This window comes from Pediculus humanus, genomic scaffold, assembly GCF_000006295.1.
Source record: "Pediculus humanus corporis 1103172107382 genomic scaffold, whole genome shotgun sequence".
Taxonomy (NCBI): domain Eukaryota; kingdom Metazoa; phylum Arthropoda; class Insecta; order Psocodea; family Pediculidae; genus Pediculus; species Pediculus humanus.
This window is the reverse complement of record NW_002987009.1, coordinates 607817-627743: the sequence shown is the minus strand read 5'-3', so window position 1 is coordinate 627743 and position 19927 is coordinate 607817. Positions and strand designations below refer to the sequence as shown.

Sequence of the window (19927 nt, the reverse complement as noted above, 5' to 3'; positions counted from 1 at the left end):
TTCATTTATTTATTTTATTTTCAGGTATATTGGGTCTAGTCAGCGGTGAGTATTTAAAAAAAATTATTATTATTATTAATATTTTTTTCGTCAACGATTTAATTATAAACATATACAAATATATGTTTCAGATGCAAGAGGAGGAGTGGGAGAAGTAGGAGGAGGAGGTAGAATTGGAGGAATGAATTCCCTACACAGGTTTTCTTATACAGTTTTATTAATAATTTTAAATTATTTTATTTTCAACGAATGAATTCGAACCAAACGGTTTTGTTTGTTTTGTTTTGTTTTTAAAACTCGAATCATTCGATTATTGGATTGAACTATCGAAAAAACGATATATCGCGATTTAAAAACCTTTTAATTTTTTTTTTTTTTTTGGCTGCGTACCAAATAATTCGATTAAATAATTTTTTTTTATTTTTATCGTAATCGGAAAACGAAGTGAAAACGTAAGAAAATCACGCGCGCGTTTTTTTCATAATAATAATAATAATAATAATATCGAATGTATGCGTAACGCACTCACGTGATAAAAAAATAATGATCGATGAGTAATAAAATTGGCAGTAATAATAATAATAATAATTTTTTTATTTATAAATAATAATGATCGATAATCATCGGATGACTTTGACTTTGTTTCCAACCAATAAAAAAAAAAAAAATTATTAAAAACCGTGTAATTATTATTATTATTATTATTATTATTATTATTATTATTATTATTATTATTATTATTTATAATAAGTTTTTTTAGTTTTAATTTTAATTTTAAATTATTAAATATATTTTTTTAAATAAGGAAATGAAAAAAAAAAAAAAAAAAAGAAAAAAAATCATCGGGCGACGGAAAAATAATTGTTGTTGTTGTTTGTTGTTGTTAGTTGTTGTTGTTGGTGTTTCGTAAGGGCAAAGGTTAAATTGATGATTGTAATTGTTGGGTTGTTTACTATGTAAATTGTTAATTAACCTCCGGTTGTTCGTTTCTCCAAGGTTCCAAATCAACTTTTAATATGGATTCACTTCTACAGTCGACCCTTTGATTACTGATAAGAAAAAAGAAAAATTTTACGATTGATATTGTTTGTCTTTTTGTTTGTTTGTAGAATTTAAAGGTATTTTTTACTTACACCAAAGAAGGTTTGAAAAAGGCCAAAGGTTGCATTAAAACAATGTCGTCTGAATTATCGCATAAAATTCTAGCAAGATTTGATTTTCGAATTTGATTTAATTGTTCTGGAAAATAAGAAAAAAAAAAAAAGGGTAAAATGAGAGCGTTGGGAAATCGATCGATCGATCGATTGATTGATTGATTGATTGATTGATGGTACGCGAGAGAGGTTTACCTAAAGTGAATGACGATGGTTGTTGTCCTTCTTCGTAAAAAAATCTATCTCCTCTTCGTAATCTTGCAAATTGATCTCCTACCAAACATACAAATGTCGGTCCTAACAATGCTCCAGCATCCGGTTTTTCAGCTACGGCTCCTATAAATAAATCTAAATCGTTGACGGTCGGATATAATTTTCTTAAAACGTTCACACTCTGAAAACCAACAAAAAAAAAAAAATTATTAAAAATTTATTAAACAATAAATTTATGGATTATTTTTTTTCTTATGTTACGTTTGGTTCCATGACGGTCGCGAGTTCTTCCCAAGTATTAAACGTCGGCAAACTACAAACGCTTCTCCATTCGTTATAAGGTGCCAAACCGTGATCTCTTCCTCTTTGAATGTTTAACGCTACCAAATCTAAACCGAAATCAAGATCTCCTTGGAATAAATGATCGGTGATCTGCCAAAAAAAAAAAAAAATTTTAACTCATCGCGATGGCGGCGGCGGCGGCGATTGTCGCCATTCTTTTTTTTACATATTACCTCGCTCGTAAAATGGCGATCGAATTTTTGCGCCGGTGTACTCGTTAAACCTCTTATAAAATCATCCATGGCTTCGCTTTTATATAAGATAAATGGTGAAAAATGATTTTGATGTAAAACTAAATTTTCTTGTACGCTTCCAAATCTATTCAATCCTCTAAAACGTGGATTCGAAAAGAGAAGATTTATTATTATTATTATTATTATTATTATTTCGCCAGGCATTAAAAAATATTCGATTATCGATAAATAATAAAACTTGCGAAACGAGTTTTAACGATTTCATTACGATATCTTTTAAATTTATATTTTTAATGTTGAAAAAAAATTATTATTATTATTATTATTATTATACCGGATACGGAAATAAAAAGTATTGAAAACTGTACCTTTGTATTCCATCGATTAAAGAATGACCAAAACGAAAAGCGGCCGTGGCAAAAACATTCGTTATTCCAGGATTAATATTTTCGTTGTATAAAGTTGGCTGTCCTTCTTCTTTCGGAGTCAATTCGAATTTTTCCATGTATTTTCTACCTGTGGGGGGTTTTTAATAAAGGATTCGAGTTGTTTTTATTTCCGGTGGATCGCAATAATGTTTAACTTACCTAAAAGAATGGGTAAAAATTCATTGTATGTTATGTGTTGCATTTCGGCAACGACGATTCTTCTGGTTTCTTGAAACAAAGCTTCGTCGTTCCAATCCGGATGTAGTTTTTGCAATTCTGCAGCCACTCTATTATGTTCTCTCATCCAAATCGTGTGCATCAATGCCAAATTAACTTGTTCGTTTACTCTAGAATCTCCTAAAAAAATTTTTTTAAAATTAATTACAAAAGAGTTTCCACACGGGCAGAATTTTCCGGGGAGAGGGGGAAAAAAAATTTCCCATACCGGATTTAAAACAAGTTTCTCCGATTTCGTTGGCACATTCTTCTTCGTTATCAGGTAAATATTCTCTTCCTTTGATATTTTGTATTCTTAATCTACCGCCACGAAATTCTCGCAATTCTCTTTGCGATCCTAAATTAGATCCGTAAATATTTGATCCATCTTGAAATCCGGTTATTTGATTCATCTAAGTTAATGAAATAATAAAAATTTTTCTCGTTTGGTTTATTATTATTATTATTATTTAAATAACGTGACTTTTTTTTTCTTCCAAGTACCTGTTCCCTAGGACCGAAATTACATTCCGGACGTGGAGCTGGAAGTGATCTAACAAATTCCATGCAACGTTCACCAAAAGGTGCAAATATGTGATCGTTTTTAGAGAGAGAAATAGCAAAACAATCCGGATGTTTTAAATTATCGGCAATGTTTTGACCGTTTTGACAACAAGAAATACCACTTCCGCCTTGTCCTGAAATGAAATTTATACTTTAGCAAACGATCGGAATTTCCGGTAGAAAACAAAAGAAAATTTTTACCTCTCGTTATCGGAGTGTGTGTCAAATCGTGATCTAAAAATTGACCCCATTGCATGACCATTTGAGTTAAATTTTCATGAGGATTATTTGTGTCGGTCGCGAATACGGTACTGATCAATCGAGCACTCGGTAAATCTTGTCCAGTTTCCGATTTACTTCTCGGTGCATTTACACCTGAATTTACAAACAAAAAAAAATTCAAATAATAATAATAATTATCTATTTTAACTTAATTATTATTACCATCTTCGTATTTTGGAGAAATGATACGTTGAAGTGCCGTTCCAGACTTTCCCCAACCGTCTTGTAGTAAATTATTACAGGATCCATCTGCCGATCTGTATTTTTGCGGTCTACAATTGGCACTTCTCGGACAAGTATCCGCAATAACCGTGTTGAGAACACTAAATGTCGGAAGTGCGAATCTACCCTGATCCGGACTCAACTGAAAGCTTAAATTTTTTTTTTTACCAGTCACGTATTAATCGATTTTCGAAAAACCGGAAATGAAGAAGAAAAAAAAAATATAATTTTTATCTCACTCGTTAACGAGATTAACACTCGCTTCAACGGTTTTCTGCGCTATGTTTCCAACCTCGAGAGTATCGTTTCCGGTTTTGAAAAATTGCAAATGCCACGCAGTCGGCGTTCCATTCGGTATGAAAATATTATTTGCAAATAATTGTGCCACGAATTGCAACCTATCTTGTAATTTTTTCAACGCAACATTACCCGCATTGTTCAATTCGGTTGGAGTAAAAGGTGGAATGACAACCGGTGGTGGTGGTGGGGGTCGTAAAACTCCAACGTCACCCCTCACGGGAGCTAAGAAAACATCGGTAAGTACCAAGTTTTCCTTTGACATTTTATCATATATATAATGTATAATTACCGATATGTTGTCTCAAAGGACAACAAACTCCAAATTCGACTTCGTTTAATTTACAGGGTTGCCGTCTTAATTCCGGTACTTCTGCGTAAAAATTAACGCACTGCGTAAGCGGTCGACATCTTCCATTTTCTCCAGATTGTGTTCGACACGGCGGTACGAAGGATAAAAATTCCGGTTGATTTATTGTAAATGTATTCGTTTCTCTCGTAAATGAAGAAGACGAAGATGACGTGAAAAAAGGTGGTTGTTGATTGAATTGTTGCTGTTGAAAAAATGGCGGCTGTTGAAGAGGAGGAAATTGTTGTTGAAATTGTAAACCAACGTCTGGACCACCACCTTGTTGGGGACTAAACACAAAAAAAAGTAATTTTTTTTTTTTTAACTTTATTCATTTTATTTATTTATCCAAACGATTGTGTTAGAATCCTTTCCTTTGTTTGTATAAAATATTAGTTTGTTTTTGTTGTTGGTGCAAACTACACCGTAACTTTATAAACCTCCCAAAAACAACAACAACAACAAACAACAAAACAATATAAAATAATTGGTTATTATTTAATTAATGTTTTTAACCTTGAGGATATAAAACACAAATCACGGTTAGTGCATGGAAGATTAAGACACATAAATAAGTGTCTACATAAAAAAACATTAATTAACTAACCCAAGCATTATTTACAAGACACACGCGCACACGCACACGCACAACAAATTTTATATATATACAAACCGATAAATAAAATAAGACCCTGAAGTTTTTATGTATACAACCAACAAACGGTCATATCGTTCCAAGTATTATTATTATTATTATTATTAATAATTCTCGTAGATTTTTTACGAGAGAAAATTTATTAAAAACCTTGTAAAGCCATTTACATAAATTAAAAAGTTATTTTATGCGTATCAAATCTATATATATTCTCCTACGATCGCTGCTGACACGTACCTCTTTATTACGGGGATGGAAGTAGTAGTGGTAGTAGTAGGAGGGGTAGTGGTCGCGGGGGGAGTTGTGGGGGTCGTGGTGGTTGTCGGTGAATCGGTAAGGGTAGTTTTGGTTGGATTTTGAGAATTATTTATCGTTATAAAACGAAAAGGATTACTAGTGAGTCTTAATTGTAACAATTGTTGAAGTTCTTGTTGTTTCGTTTGTGTTTGTTGTAGTTTTTCCAAAAGATCATTTCTTTTTTTATCAAATTCGTCTCTCGACATTAATCCGGGATTGTTTTGCCAAAAAACGGTCAACGCTTGAAGTTCATCCTGTAATTTTTGAGTTTCTATTTGAAGATCGTGCTGTTGTATTTGTTCTGGAAATAATTCGTTCCTGGGGGGAAACGAATATTTAAGAGAATACGAACGATTTGAAATTAAAAATTTTTTTTTTTTTTTAAATCATTCCATTTTCATTTATAATTCTAGAAAATTCCATGGAAAAAGAAAAAAACATACATTCGAGTTAAATATAATAAATTTTTAACGTGAAAACTAATAAAAAGAGGTCAAGGAAATGAAAAAAAGAATGACGTTCGCCATTGTTTAATATTCTAATAAGTATCATTATTATCGAACAAACAAACAAAAGCAGAAAACAATCGATTTGTCACCTACACCTTTTTTTTTCTCTCCAAATAAAAACGAAACTCGTTTGTCACATTAAAAATCTCGAATTTTAAAATTTAAAAAAAAAAAACAAAATGGCGATCACGCTCGTTTAAATTTTTTACCATATAATAAAAAAAAAGAAAAAAATGAAAAAAAAGAAAAACGTTAAAATACCTGAAAAATCCTTGCGCGTCAACGCAATAAAAAAAAATTGTTGTTAACGATACTAAAATTTTAAGTTCCATGTTCCAGGTGAGGCAGACGTCGACTGGATAACTTTGAATCACGTTTTCCATCTCGTTTCTCCCTTTGGCTCTTGTCCTTAAGCAAAACGATGAGATCCTGGTTTAAAAAAAAAAAAAAACCGGTTGCAAAACTTCAAGAAGAAGGAAAATTAAAGTTTAATTATTCTATTGAAGCTTCCAAGAATTACGTTTCATGTTTTGGGTGCGTAAAAAAAAAAAAAGAAAATGGCGTCACGAAAATTTGATCTTAATAGGTGAGTTTGATCTCTTTCTTCTGCTCCCCCCAATTTTATTTAAATAAAGAATATTTGCTCTCTCTCTCTATCTCTATCTCTATTTCTATTTCTAATTCTTCCCTTCATCCTTCTATCTCCCTTCTTTCTGTCTTTTCTCTACCTTTCTCTCTTCCCACTTCCCCCCATTATTTTGCATATTTGTCTCTTGCTATCATCAATTTTACGTTACGAAACGTACATTTCGCCATTTTTACTTCTTCTATTATCATTGTTCGTGTCAATCTAAATGACGAATGCATAACCAAAATATTCTTTGACGTATTGCTCCCCATTTTATTTTTATGATTTGCTCTTATGACGGAATACCTGTCACGTGATGAGGTTACAACAAAAAAAATAAATTTTGTAAGACGAACAACAAAACAGGTTGTCATTTTTTTTTTTTTAATTTAATTACATAATAATTATTACCGACAAGGTTGTTGTGTAAAAAAAAAAGTTCAGTAACTTTTTTTTTTTTTTTTTATAATCCGAACCTTTTATTATTATTATTATTACCATTTTTAATAACCTGTATTTATATTTCAGGTATAACCATTCGAACGCGAATCCCGCACAATGGATAAGATTTCGTCACTTCCGGAAAGAAAAAGAAAAATTTATCGTCCATTTTGTCCGATGCGGATTATTTATACAAAAAAAAAGGTAAAAATCAATCGATATTAAATAATTAATTAAAAAGGTTCAGGTTTAAATAATAATGATAATATCGTTTATTAATAAATACATTTATTATATATTACAATTTAATTAATAATAAAAATAAAAAAAAATAAATATAGGTAATTAAAAAATGACGTCACGATCGTGTGTTAACGTAATTAAAAAAAATATTTTATTAATATCCTCGATAGCGGGGGGTGGGGTGGGGAGAGGAAGGGATAAATCGGGATATATAAATTTGACGTCATTTATTTATTTATTTATTCTTCTCCATTTTTTTTTGTTGTTGTTGTTGAAATCATCAGTACGTGTTTTGTCTAATCCAGTCTAAATATCTCGTGACTCTCGTATACACTCCTGGATAACCCGGTTCCCCGCATTTATTACCGAATGAAACGATACCTATTTGCATCCATCTACTTCCTTTGTGAACCATTAATGGACCGCCAGAATCACCCTGGAAAGAAAATTAATAAGTAATTTTGTTTTTACAGGAAGGGGGAGGCCGGAAACGGTCAGGTAACGAACCTGACAGGCATCTTTTCCACCGTCTGCATATCCGGCACATATGAAATTTTCATCGATCGGTTGAAAATAAGCACGATCGCAATCTTCGTTTCTCCAAACCGGAAGTTCCGCTTGTCTTTGCGTCGTGCTTTCTTTTCCACCGTAGTACGTAGTACCCCATCCGACGACAGTGGGACGATTACCGACAAAATTATCACTTCTATACCGTTCGGGCAAGCATAAAGGTATGACAAATTTTGATTTTTTAACATCTCTGTCTAAAACTAATATGGCAATGTCATTGTAAAAACCGATTCGACTGAATTTCGGATGCGCTCTTATTTCTACGACATTATATGTTTCCGGTTGCGAGGGTTCGTCCGAACTTCTAAGATCTACGTCACCTAAACGAACTGTGAATTGACGTGCGCTGAATCTAAAAAAAAAATCCACACATTTTATTATTATTATTATTATGATTATTTCGGGAAAATTTAAATTTTAAATTTACGGTTTTTGTCTTGTGTCTCTCGTGCAATGAGCAGCCGTTAAAATATGGCGTCGTCCGATTAAAGAACCGCCGCACCAAAATTCAGTTCTTCGGACACCGTGAAGAAATATGGCTGCCATCCAAGGCCATTGTCCGGGATTCGATTCCGTACCTCCGACGACACGAAATCCTGGAACTTCTTGTTGTCCACAATCTATAAATAATTCATTTAGGTTTTTAAAGACAATCATGTTTAGAAACGGACAACAAACATAAGAAAGTTATAGATCATGACGAGTTGTTTAATAAAAAAACCAACCGTTTGAATCTACGGTCAAAGGAGGTAAAGTTGTTGTGGTGGATGGACGATAAGAAGTTGTTCTAACGGTCGTGGTTGTTGTTTGTCTTCTTGTCGTAGTATAATAAGGTCTTTTTGTTGTAATTTGATATATAGCCGATGAAGTTGGCGACGGTTTGTTTGACACAGACCTAAAAATAATCTTACATAAAATTTTACAGAATTTCATTTATTTTTCTTACCGTTTGTCGTTGTTGTTCTCGTTCTCGTTTGTTTGTTTAATTTTAAATTACGTAATAATTTTTTTTTTTTTTTTTATTACTTCTTCGAAGTAATTTTTTTTTTTTCTCGGGATTTTTATAATAAAATATTCGTGGCAAAATCAACATCCTTGTTCGGGAGGATGTTTTATAAACTTTTGGCGTCTTACCCGCTTTGTTTAATTGGACAACAAACTCCAGGTACAAACAAGCTTTTAAAACAAATTGATTGTCTTAAATTAGCAAGATCGAGAAGGAGTTCAGGACAATTACTCAAATCGTCACAAACACCCTGTTGTTGATTCGGTGTCGTACATTCGCGTCCTTTATCCGCCACAACTTTTCCAGAATTAAGATTAACGAGTGGAAATTGTCGTACTATGGGAGCTATAGTATCCGTCACGTTCGGTCCCAAAACATTTTTACTTATCGTATATATGGCAGCGGGTACATCTTCGGATGGCGTTTCTTTTTTTTCCGTCGCAATCGGATTATTAGAATTATACGATCTCGTCATGTTGACTAAAAATCTTCCGACGGTATTTATAGCACCCAACGTTTCGGTAAATTTTTTTATTGATTCCGGACTAAAATGTCGTCCGCTTTCCGACGGCGTATCCTCGTAATCATCATTGAAATCGCGATTAACGTCTTTTGTTTCTTCGACTTCCGACCATAGGTTTGGTAATTTTGCTTTTCTTTCTCTCGTTTGAAGTGATCTTCCGATTGATGATTGACTTTCGTATCCGTCTTCGTATGAGTCGCTTCTTGTAAAACGCGGCCATGATTCTCCATTAAAATAACTTTGAGACGACGATGACGATGACGATGATGGCGACGACGACCAATGATCTGCAAAAGACAAAAAAAAAAAAAAAAAGTAATTAAACGAAAACGTTACTTTCTAATTTTTACTACCATCTCTCTCTCTCTCTCTCTCTCTCTCTCTCTCTCTTTTTAAAACGCGGCGGTATTTCTTTATATATAAAATTAAATTTACTTTTTAACTAGTGAATGCAAAATAAATATCATTATTATTAACTTTTTTTTTTTATGACTAATAATAATAATAATATTTATTATCGATGAGAATTGGAGTTTTCGAAACCGAGTTTTAAAAACCGTCGTAATAGAAAGAAAGTGAGAGTGGACGGTCAAGGAAGTCATTTTAAATGTTTTTCAACCGATAATTTTCTCGTTATTGACGGTCAGTGTCGTAATTTATTATTATTATTATTATGGCGGTTAATTTTACCCCGGTTAATTTTTTAGTTTTACCGCACGCAATTCACTTTCATTCATTCATTCATTCACTCATTCAGTTTTTTACTTACTTTGATTGCGTTCGTTAGGGAAAAACCTTTGCGAAGATGCCAAACAAATTAAACACGCCGAAGAAATAATTATTATTAATTCTGAAACAAACAAAAAAAACAAACGAATCGTTAATATACAATATTTTTATCGCCATTACTATCTCTTATCACGCACGCACGCACCCAAAAAAAAATTAAAAAGGGAAACAATTATTCAAATAATCCCGAGAGACGAGAAGGATTAAAGAAGGATTAACCTTGACCTTGACTGATAATCCACACGTCCTTGGACTTTTTTAAATTTAATAACTCGCGGGGAAAATAAACGAGGAAGAAGAAACGATATTGATAAATGAGTGATACCGATGACGAAAGGAAGATGAAAAGACGTTAACAACAACAACAACAACAATCACAACAACAACCGAACGATAAACAAAAACAAACACGCAAACGTAATAAACTTTCTATTAACTTAACGACGCGCGCGTGATTTTATTTTACATCCGTATTAAATTATAATAATTAAACGTTGCATATTATTATTATTATTATTATTATTACGCAAGGATTTAAGGTAAACAAACGAACGAACAAACAAACAAACGAATAAAATAAATAAAACGTAACCGTTACGTAAAAATTAAAATTAAAATTTCGTTTAAAAAAAATGAAAAGTTATCAAGTGAAAACTTTTTTTAAATTGGAAAACGAAGAAAAATTTCCCACAACGCGCTCGTCACTCACGCATTGCGTAATTTCGACGAAAAGAGAGAGAGAGAGAGAGAAAGAAAGAAAGAAAGAGAGGGAGAAAGAGAGAAATTTCGTAGGATTTTTTTTTTTTGTCGGAGTCATGACTAAAAAAAAAAAAAAAAGTAAAATGGCGCGATAACAACTTTTGCTGTGAGAAAAGTAGCAAAAAAAAGTTTTTTCTCTTTTTAAACTTAAACGCGATTTCGTTCTCAGATGAAATGATAAAAACAATCGACAAACGTTTGTTTTAACAAACAAACAAACGAACGAACGTAAAAAAAAAAAAAAATTTCGTTCGAATGTTGTCGTTTAAAAAAAAAAAAAACTTTCATTTTTTCGTTTTACTTTGATTGTTTGTTGTTTGTTTGTTTGTTAATTTGTGATTCGTTCGACATTTCACGTCGGTCCTTAATTAAAAATAATAATAATAATAATAATAATAATAATAAATCTCTTTCGTTGATTTTTTAATTCTCGAATGTAATTTAATGGAATAGGATGACGAAGGAGCTTTCGAACAAATTCTATTTAAAAAAAAAAAATTTGTTTCGTCATCAGGCGTTCGCTTTCGATTAATAAACAAACAAAATGGTTGTTGTTGTTGTTGTTACTACTCGTTTGTTATTGTAAAATTTTCTATTTTTTTTTTGTTTTCTTGAAAGCTTTTCTTGGGTCAAATTTAAATCCGGTCCCGTTTAAAATTTTGCTTTTCTCTTTTTTTCCATCTTCCCTCTCTCCCCGTCCTCCTCCCCCTTTACAACCACCCACTAACCGATGATGATATTAATAATGATAATAATAATAAGGAGAAGAAGAAAACAAGATTTTTTTTATAAAGAACCGAAAATAATTTTTTTTATTTTTTATATGTGGGCGACTCACTTTTGCTAAAGTGAAAATAAATTATTATTATTATTAAATGGAGCAAAATTTTTTTTTTTTAGATTTGTCGTTTGTTCGTTTGTTTGTTTGTTTGTTGTTCTCGTTTGAAAAAAAAAAGTAAATAAATAAATACGCGAAAATTTCTCGTATGATTTTATAAGATGATCGATCCTAATTTTTTTTATATTTTTTTTACAACAAACTAAATTATTATTATTATTATTCGTTCAACCGTTTGTTTTTTTGTTTGTTTAATACGTTATTATTATTATTATCAAATTGATTCGTCTGCTAGTAATTTTTTTAGGTTCGTTTTTATTTATATGTACGCTCTAAAAAATTTGTTTGATGTTTAAACGGGTAAAAGGCCGTCGGGTTTTAAAAAATTTTCTTTTTTTTTTTTATTACTCTATTAAGTGGTAATAAATAATAAAAAAAAATTACTCGACCGTAAAATAAAAAAAAAAACTTTTACTTACTTGGCTACCAAAAAAAATTAATAATAATAATAATAATAATTGTTTTTCGGGTATGAACCTCATCGCGGTCAAAAAAAATTTTTTTATTATTATTACAACTTACCAATTTTTTTAATTCCTTTCATTTTCCACGTGAAATTTTTTATTTTAAATTTAAAACAACAACAATCTAGTAATAATAATAATAATAATAATAATAATAATAATAATAATAATAATAATAATGTATAAAATCGTCCGTTTGTCCGTTTGTTTATTTAATTCTACGTTTTCTCTTTATAGATTTAATTTTAATGGATTTTAACGGGCCCATGTCGTTTTTATTTTTTTTTGTAAATAATGACAACGATACATATCGATCAATCGTTTTAATAATTAACAACGAAAAAAAAAAAAACAACAATAACAACGACAACGACAACGACAAACGCGCACAACAAACGAAAAATTATGAATTTTTTTTTTTTTTCTTTTTCTCTCTCTCTCACTCACAACCCTCGGCCAATATTGAAAGAGTTAAACCCGGAGACTAATCACAAAAATTCTTGTATGATCCAAAACAACAACAACAACAACAACCACCACCACCACCACCGCCACCACCACCATTATCTCTTTACAGTTTGTGTAGAAAGTGAAACTACGCACACCTTTTTTTTTTTTTTTTTTTTAAAAATCCCATCGTTTTTTATTAAAAATATTATTATTAAAAGAATTACGTCGTATTAAATATCGTAATGGTTAATTAGGTCTTCTTACGTTTCTTTTTTTCTTTTCTTTCCCTTTTTTCCAAACTCTCTTCGTAGTATGGAGAGAGAGATATAAACAATTCCATCATGACGGTTAATTGCGTAACGAGTAGTAGTAGCAGTAGATATTCGGTCCCCCAGTTTAATTTTTTTTTTTTTACGTAAGTTTTTTTTTTTTTATTAATTAAAATATATGTTAATTATGATGGTTAACGGGGAATCCCTTTTAAAATCCCGGATAAAAAATATTTATTTTCACTTAAAACGAATTTTTATTTAAGATTTCTTATCAATGGCGAAACTTTAAACTTTCGGATGTTATCAATTCCATTTTTTTTTAGTTTATCTGTAATTAAAATTAATTATTTAATTAAAAACGATTTTTTTGTTGTTGTTGTTGTTTGTATAAGTACAAAACAAACATTTTTTAAAATGCGGAAACAATAAAAAAAAAAAAAATTTTTTGGAAACAAACAAATCAATATGGATGATGTGATAAGAGATTATTGGGTCAAGGGTAAAATTTTTCCTTTTTTAAAAACCTTGTTACAACCACGTCATTTTTTTTTTGAAATGTCAATTTTAACAATAACAATAATAATAATTATAAATAAGGGGGACCCTTTTGTAAACGAGGACGAACATCTTCCATGGAATTCCTTCATGAATTAATCACGGAATAAAATTGTTACGTAATTTTCTCTCCATAACAAAAGTAAAATTCAATTCGAACCGATGAGTAATTACTGATTCTTCTCCAGACACTACTGGAAAATAATTTCCACGCGTTGTTTTTAACCCCGCCCCCCCAAAAAAAAAAAAAATTTTCTTTTTACAAACGAAAGAATATAAAAAAATCTAAACAAACAAACAAAATCATTTGACATTATTTTATGGGGGGAATTCCAATAAATTTTGAAATAATTTATTTATTATTTAATTTTTTGGATTTTCCGGATTATGGCGGATTATCTCTTTTTTTTTTGAGATTAAGAAATCGATTTATCCTTTTAACATTTACGCTCCAGTAAATTGTTTGTTCGTTTGCACATTTTTTTCTTTACAATTTTATTAATTAAAAAAAAACATTTCCACTAATTAATCGTTACGTACGCACTCACACGCACTCACGCACTCACACAAACACATAAATTATTATTATTATTATTATTATGACATGTCCTCTCTTTTGCTTTCACCCGTGATTCAAATCAGAAAGTAAAGGGTTTACAAAAACGGGTATTTCCAAACTATGAATCCCATACCATATCATACCATACCCGCGTAACCTTGGGGGTTTTCACACTAAGGTAGTACCTAAAAATTATTATCATTATTATTATTATTATTATGTTCGTACTACGGCAAAAGGAAATGCGATGGTGTTTTCGTTGTTTTTATTTCGGATAAAAAAAAAAAAACCGCCACGCCAATCGCGAAATTTTCTTTTGTTTTTCCATTTATTTTTTATTCTCGCCATCATCATCATCATCATCATCATCATCATCATTATTATTATTATTATTATTCGTAAGAGCGACGGTGAAAGTGATTTTTTTTTTAAGTAAACTTATCGAATTGCAACGGAATAATAATAATAATGTTAATATTTAAAAGTTTTTGTTTTGTTTTCTAGTTGTTGTTGTTGTTGTTTTGATCGACGTGAAACGTTTCCGGTTTTTCTTTTACTTAAATAATAATAATAATGATAATAATGATAATAATAATTAAATTTTTCGCAAATCGAAAATGATGAAAATGAAATTTTAAACATTTGCGTGAGAGTTGATTTGTTACGTAATTTTTTTTTGTTGTTTTTCCCGCGCGCACAAACGGGTCATTGACCTTTTAACCGAGGAAAAAATATATCGTTTTCCTTTTTTATATTTTATTTATTTATTTATTTATACGTCGACGCCATTTTACGCAAATTTTTTTTTTTTTTTAAATTTAATTCGATGGGATTTTTTAATTAAAAGGGAAAAAGTTGATGATAATATTAAAGTAGGCGGATTTCCTTAATTGTTAATTCGGTGAAATTTCGCTTTTTGTTTTTGAAAAAAAGGACAAAACGGATTTTATTATTGAGGTTAATCGATTAAATACATAAAAAAATTTTCTTTTATTTATTTTATTTATTTATTTTTAATATAATCTTATAAAAATATAATAAATTAAAAAAGACCACAAAAAAAAAAAAAGAAAATTTACAAAAAAGTTTTTTTTTCTTATACAGTAAAATTAATTGGACGAATTTAATTTCATATATCACTTGTACAAATTTTTTTTTTTTTTTAAATATAAAAATAAATCAATAAATCAATATCGTATTGATATCTCATCGATTGATTGATTTTAAAGGACGGATTAATAATAATATCGATACATAATTAATAATAATTAAATTTTTCCTTTTAGATAATTTCTGATTTCATTTTTACTTTCTGTTTCAACTATTATATAAAAACTTACAAAAATAATTTCTTTTTATCTTTCTCTCTCTCTCTCTTTCTCTTTGATTTCACTATAATAATAATAATAATAATAATGATTCATCGATAAAATATGTGTGAAAAAAAAAGCGAATAAAATTATTAGCGCCGTTGATAAAAAAAAAAAAAAAAAAAAAAACATGTCTGATTATAATTCTACAAAAACAAAAAATTAATTGACATTAGTTTTAAAATTAAATTCTTGACTGATTAATTCACTGACTGATTGACTGACTGTCTTTTAAATTTATTTATTTTTTTCCGAATCGTGTGTGTGTGTGTGCGTGTACGGGCGCGCGAATTAAATTCAATTTTCGGCCGTCGGATTTTTTTCTCGTAAATACATTTTTTTTAAATGCAAAAAATTGACAATTTCATTTTTCACGGGGTCAAAGTTCATTTACGAGGCGTTAATAAATTAGTTCTGGTTAATCGATAAATATAATCTCATCGAATTATTTTATTTTAATTTTTAACCGTTTAACTACTGCAATAAAAAAACTTGAACATCATTCACGCGTTTTATACGGTTTGTTAATAATAATAATAATAATAATAATAATACTATTAGTTAGGAAAAAGCTAAAGTATAAAAGCAAAAACAAATAGGAAAGATGACGTCATTAATAAAATTGTTGTAGACGATTTTGAAATGTGAGCGGAAGCATAACAATCGACGATTCGTTTTGCTCGCATGAAATTTTTACCCAAGTAATCTGAGAAAAAACGTTTCTCAGGTGGTATGACCAACAATTGAGTCGTGGCATCTTGAAAAATAAGATCGCTGTACGGTGCCGGCGACGAAAACATGCTGAAACTAATTTCCGAACAAAAAAAAAAAATTATCATTATCATTATTACTCAATTAAGGATCGATCGTTATTGAACAAACGCACGTACCTGAAATCGTCAATGTCTTTACTTCCGTAAAATTGTTGAGCGTATAGAAACAAATTTATGTAAGCGTTGACTTCCGTTTCGTTGTAACCCAGGCCACCTCTTGTCACTATGGCGTTCGCTTTGACTTTTCCGAGTGCGCACCGTTTAAAATCGTGTATTTGACCTCTCGTACCTAAAAGTTAAAGTTTTTTATTTACGTGCAAACAAATTTAAAAGGACAATTTTAGCTCTACTACTCACCGTCGGGACACAACAATTCGAATTCATCCCTGAAAGTATTTCTAACCCAGTAGTCTTTTTTTTTCCCATCCGTGTTTTCTATCACGGTCGTGTGTTTGACGAAAGCGACTTGACCACCGCCTTCTACTAAACATCTAAACGCTCCCGTGTGTCCGAAATAATCTTCGCTTGCGTCACGTCGACAGTATCGATAACTCGATCCGTGGCATAAACCGCACATGTTATCATACGGGACTCCCGTGTTGTATTCGGCGCTTATGGCTCCAGGCACGCAACTTTTCGTAAAATATTCCGCTGCGGCTCGTATCGAATTACAACCGTAACTTCTTATCATGCCGTTCGATATTAGAAATGCCAAAGGTATGACCCAACCGGCTGCCGTGTTGATACCCGTGTGACAAGTATATTTTCCTTTTAAATAAGTTAATTCCGTATCCGGGTCTTCTTCCTTCGTGACGGCTATAACATAGTATTCCGGTGTGTCTAAATTGTAAATCTCCGACATGAAAGGCATAAGATTATAATTAAGACCCGCCGTATAGACATCTCCCGCATCGAAAACCGCCACGTCCGCCAACCTTAAAATTTAAAAAAAACATATTAAAAAAAAAAAAAAAAATCAGTAAAAAAAAAAAAAAATTATTGTTGTAAGAGTAGTAATCACCCGTTTCTAATGGCTTGCATACAATTAATTTGACTGTGACCTTTATAACACAGCATTTCCGGTCTGAGAAGTTGAGCTTTCATTGCCACCTAAATTTCATTAAAAAAAATAATATTTAATAATAACATGAAAAATGTCAGTTACGATTCGATTCGAATACTTTCATAACAATCGTTATGATTATTTCATTTTCACGTAATTACACGCTGATTTTAGTTAAAATCTTATACAAATTGAGAGGAGATTGTCGTAAATCACGAGTAATTTAAATGAATCGATAATTACTTTCATTTTAACGCATTTTTCCATTTCGATTTCAGAAGTGACGCATAAAGTCATTCTCTTAACCGGACATTCGCGAATACCGTGTATAACTTTCATGCTATCACCCAAAAAATCAGAATATGTTTGTCTCCATTCTTCTACAGCCACGACACCAGTCGAATCATCCTTAATAACAAAAAATGTTTTGTTACTCATTTAACAAAAAAAAAAAAAAAATCACTCACTGATCGTTAAATTAAATTTTTTTTTGCTGAACGTACCTGGAATAACAAATTGTGCCTGCTGCCATATTTAGGAGCACTTTGAAATAAATTAAATTGTTCAAATGTTTTATAATCGTTATCCGGGTTATAAGGTTTGAATCCTCCTACAGGATTGTTATAATTATTCAAGTTAGAATTGATGGGTTTACCATAGAGTTCAATAAGTCTCTAAAATAAAATTAAACAATTTTTTTTTTAATACAAATAAATTTAAAACAAAATTTAATAAACTAACATAAATAAAAGGTTCTTACCTTGATGAATTTTTGATAAAATAATTTTTGTTTCGCAGTTTTAGCAGAACTTGTTACTATTGCCTGCGAAGGTACTCTCCCCCAATTACAATTCAAATATCCATCGATTGGTCTTCTCGTTCCATCGGGACAAAATAATTCAAAATCATTTAAATTCCTTGTAGATCCTTAAAAATTGAAAATCATCACAATACTTAATAAAATATAAACAGTATGAATAATTAAACTATTTACAATTAAAACTTACCAAAACCTGGAGATTTTTTAAGAACTTCATTAATTGTCGAATGTTTTAAAAATGCTATTTCACCCTTTTCTACCAAACATTTAAATGCTCCCTCATATCCGTAGTATGGATCATTTGGTGTACACTTTTCACCAGCAGTTTCTCCTCCACAAATTTGACATAATTTATCAGAATTATCACCAATAGGGTTATACTTATCGATCAAAGAATTAACTGCACAGCTTGGACCAAAGTAATTTATAGCTGACTTAATGTGATTATTGCAATCGATTATTGGCATATTTCCATGTTTTATTAGCTGATAATTAAAAAATTACTTTACTTTAATTAAAATTGTAACATAAGAAAGAAAAAAAAAATGTTATTGTTGTTCTTACTGTGTGTATAGGTATTGCCCAACCAGCTAAAGTGCCTACACCAGCAAAACAAGCTTTCCTTCCTTTCAAATCTTCTAATCTTCTTACATCGGGTAAAGAACCTCGCTTTATGGCTGCTACACTAAAATAATTTGTTTCTCCTGATCCATAACTCTGAACAAACACAAATATATTTTAAATGTGAACTTTTAGTAAATAATTACGAAAAAAAAAAATTGTTTTTTTTTTTTTAACCTCTTGAGCTATGGGTATTAAACTGTGATATCTTCCAGCAATAAATACTTCTCCAGCATCCAATGTAGTAATATCAGCAAAATCTTGGTCTAATAATATCATACAATCATCTTTATTAGCACCTTGTCTACAATTAATTTTGCTATTTACAATATCTCTTTCTGCAGCCATCGATAGGGCCTGACATTTTCTTTGTTCTTCGGCAGAAGTTGTACAAAATGTAATATTACTGGTTTGAGTTAATAAAGTATCAATTAAATAATCTTGTGCTGGAAAGGAAATTAATAATTTTACAAAAAAAAAGCATAGATATTGTACTAAAATACTGATAGCAACAGGTGACACATTTTTTATTAATTGATTCAATTGTGGCAAAAATTTTTATAATTAAATAAGGCTTTGATTTAATATAACAAATAAATTAAAACGTTGTTTTTTTAAAAATATTTATATAACATTTCGACGGATATGTTACTATTCAATTTTAATTCTTAAAACAAGCATTATTTTAAGGTAGAATGTAACAAATATACAAAACGTTAAAGGACGCGCCCCTTTTTGTAATTAAACCTATTTAAATACTAAATATAATCAATAAACTTTACCTAAAATACTGTAAAAGATATTTGTTGTACTATAAAAGGTTATGTAAAATAAAACTAAATAAAATCTTTTATAAATCGTCATTGTAAAAAAAAAAAAAAAAAAAAAAAAAATTAAAAAATACTTGGCGTTAAATAAAAATCATAGAGAAACATGAATAACAATCGTGGTATTAACGCTAAACTTCTGATTCATAACTTCGACCAGTTTTTTCTCATTCAAAATAATAAAAAATAATGAAAAGATTGTTTTATGTAACTTAATGACTTTTTCGAAATTAAAAATTAAACAGAATAATAATTATCGTATTTTAAATACTTTGAGGAAAAATATTTTTAATTTATTAAAATGAATGACTTCTAAAATTTAAAAAAAATTTTTTGATCATTTGAAAGTATTCGTCTAGTGAATGTTTTTGGTGCCAAACCCTTCCATTATTACGAAACGTGTAATTAGACAAGACGACTAATTCGAATTCCGTTAAAAGTTGTGTTTGAATTTCATTGAATATCAATTTTTTTAAACGAAAATTTGAAAGTTTTCACTTTTATTTTAAAGTAAGAATAAAATATTTAACATATATATTTCAGAAACTCATTTTTTAAAAGGTATAACTTTAAT

At 30.2% G+C, this 19927-nt stretch overlaps 3 protein-coding genes across 3 annotated transcripts; all 3 read right to left on the bottom strand.

Annotated features, from left to right (window-relative positions):
• Window positions 1–964: 964 nt before the first annotated feature.
• Window positions 965–6105, bottom strand: Phum_PHUM027580 (uncharacterized protein; the record flags this gene model as incomplete). The annotated part of the gene is made up of 15 exons (XM_002422956.1): window positions 965–1049; window positions 1134–1239; window positions 1350–1548; window positions 1629–1799; window positions 1883–2039; window positions 2272–2419; window positions 2491–2685; window positions 2777–2960; window positions 3052–3245; window positions 3313–3486; window positions 3556–3764; window positions 3855–4168; window positions 4233–4540; window positions 5311–5531; window positions 5984–6105. The coding sequence occupies 15 exons, from the start codon at window positions 6103–6105 to the stop codon at window positions 965–967; spliced, it is 2787 nt and encodes a 928-aa protein (XP_002423001.1).
• Window positions 6106–7314: 1209 nt separating this feature from the next.
• On the bottom strand, window positions 7315–9085 carry Phum_PHUM027570 (trypsin, putative; the record flags this gene model as incomplete). Its single annotated transcript, XM_002422955.1, has 5 exons — window positions 7315–7470; window positions 7542–7956; window positions 8032–8224; window positions 8330–8499; window positions 8739–9085. 5 exons carry the CDS (start codon window positions 9083–9085, stop codon window positions 7315–7317), a joined length of 1281 nt encoding a protein of 426 aa, XP_002423000.1.
• Window positions 9086–15821: 6736 nt separating this feature from the next.
• Window positions 15822–18874, bottom strand: Phum_PHUM027560 (transferrin, putative; the record flags this gene model as incomplete). Its single annotated transcript, XM_002422954.1, has 10 exons — window positions 15822–16056; window positions 16140–16311; window positions 16380–16957; window positions 17044–17132; window positions 17329–17518; window positions 17599–17759; window positions 17846–18012; window positions 18093–18390; window positions 18470–18622; window positions 18704–18874. 10 exons carry the CDS (start codon window positions 18872–18874, stop codon window positions 15822–15824), a joined length of 2214 nt encoding a protein of 737 aa, XP_002422999.1.
• Window positions 18875–19927: the final 1053 nt, after the last annotated feature.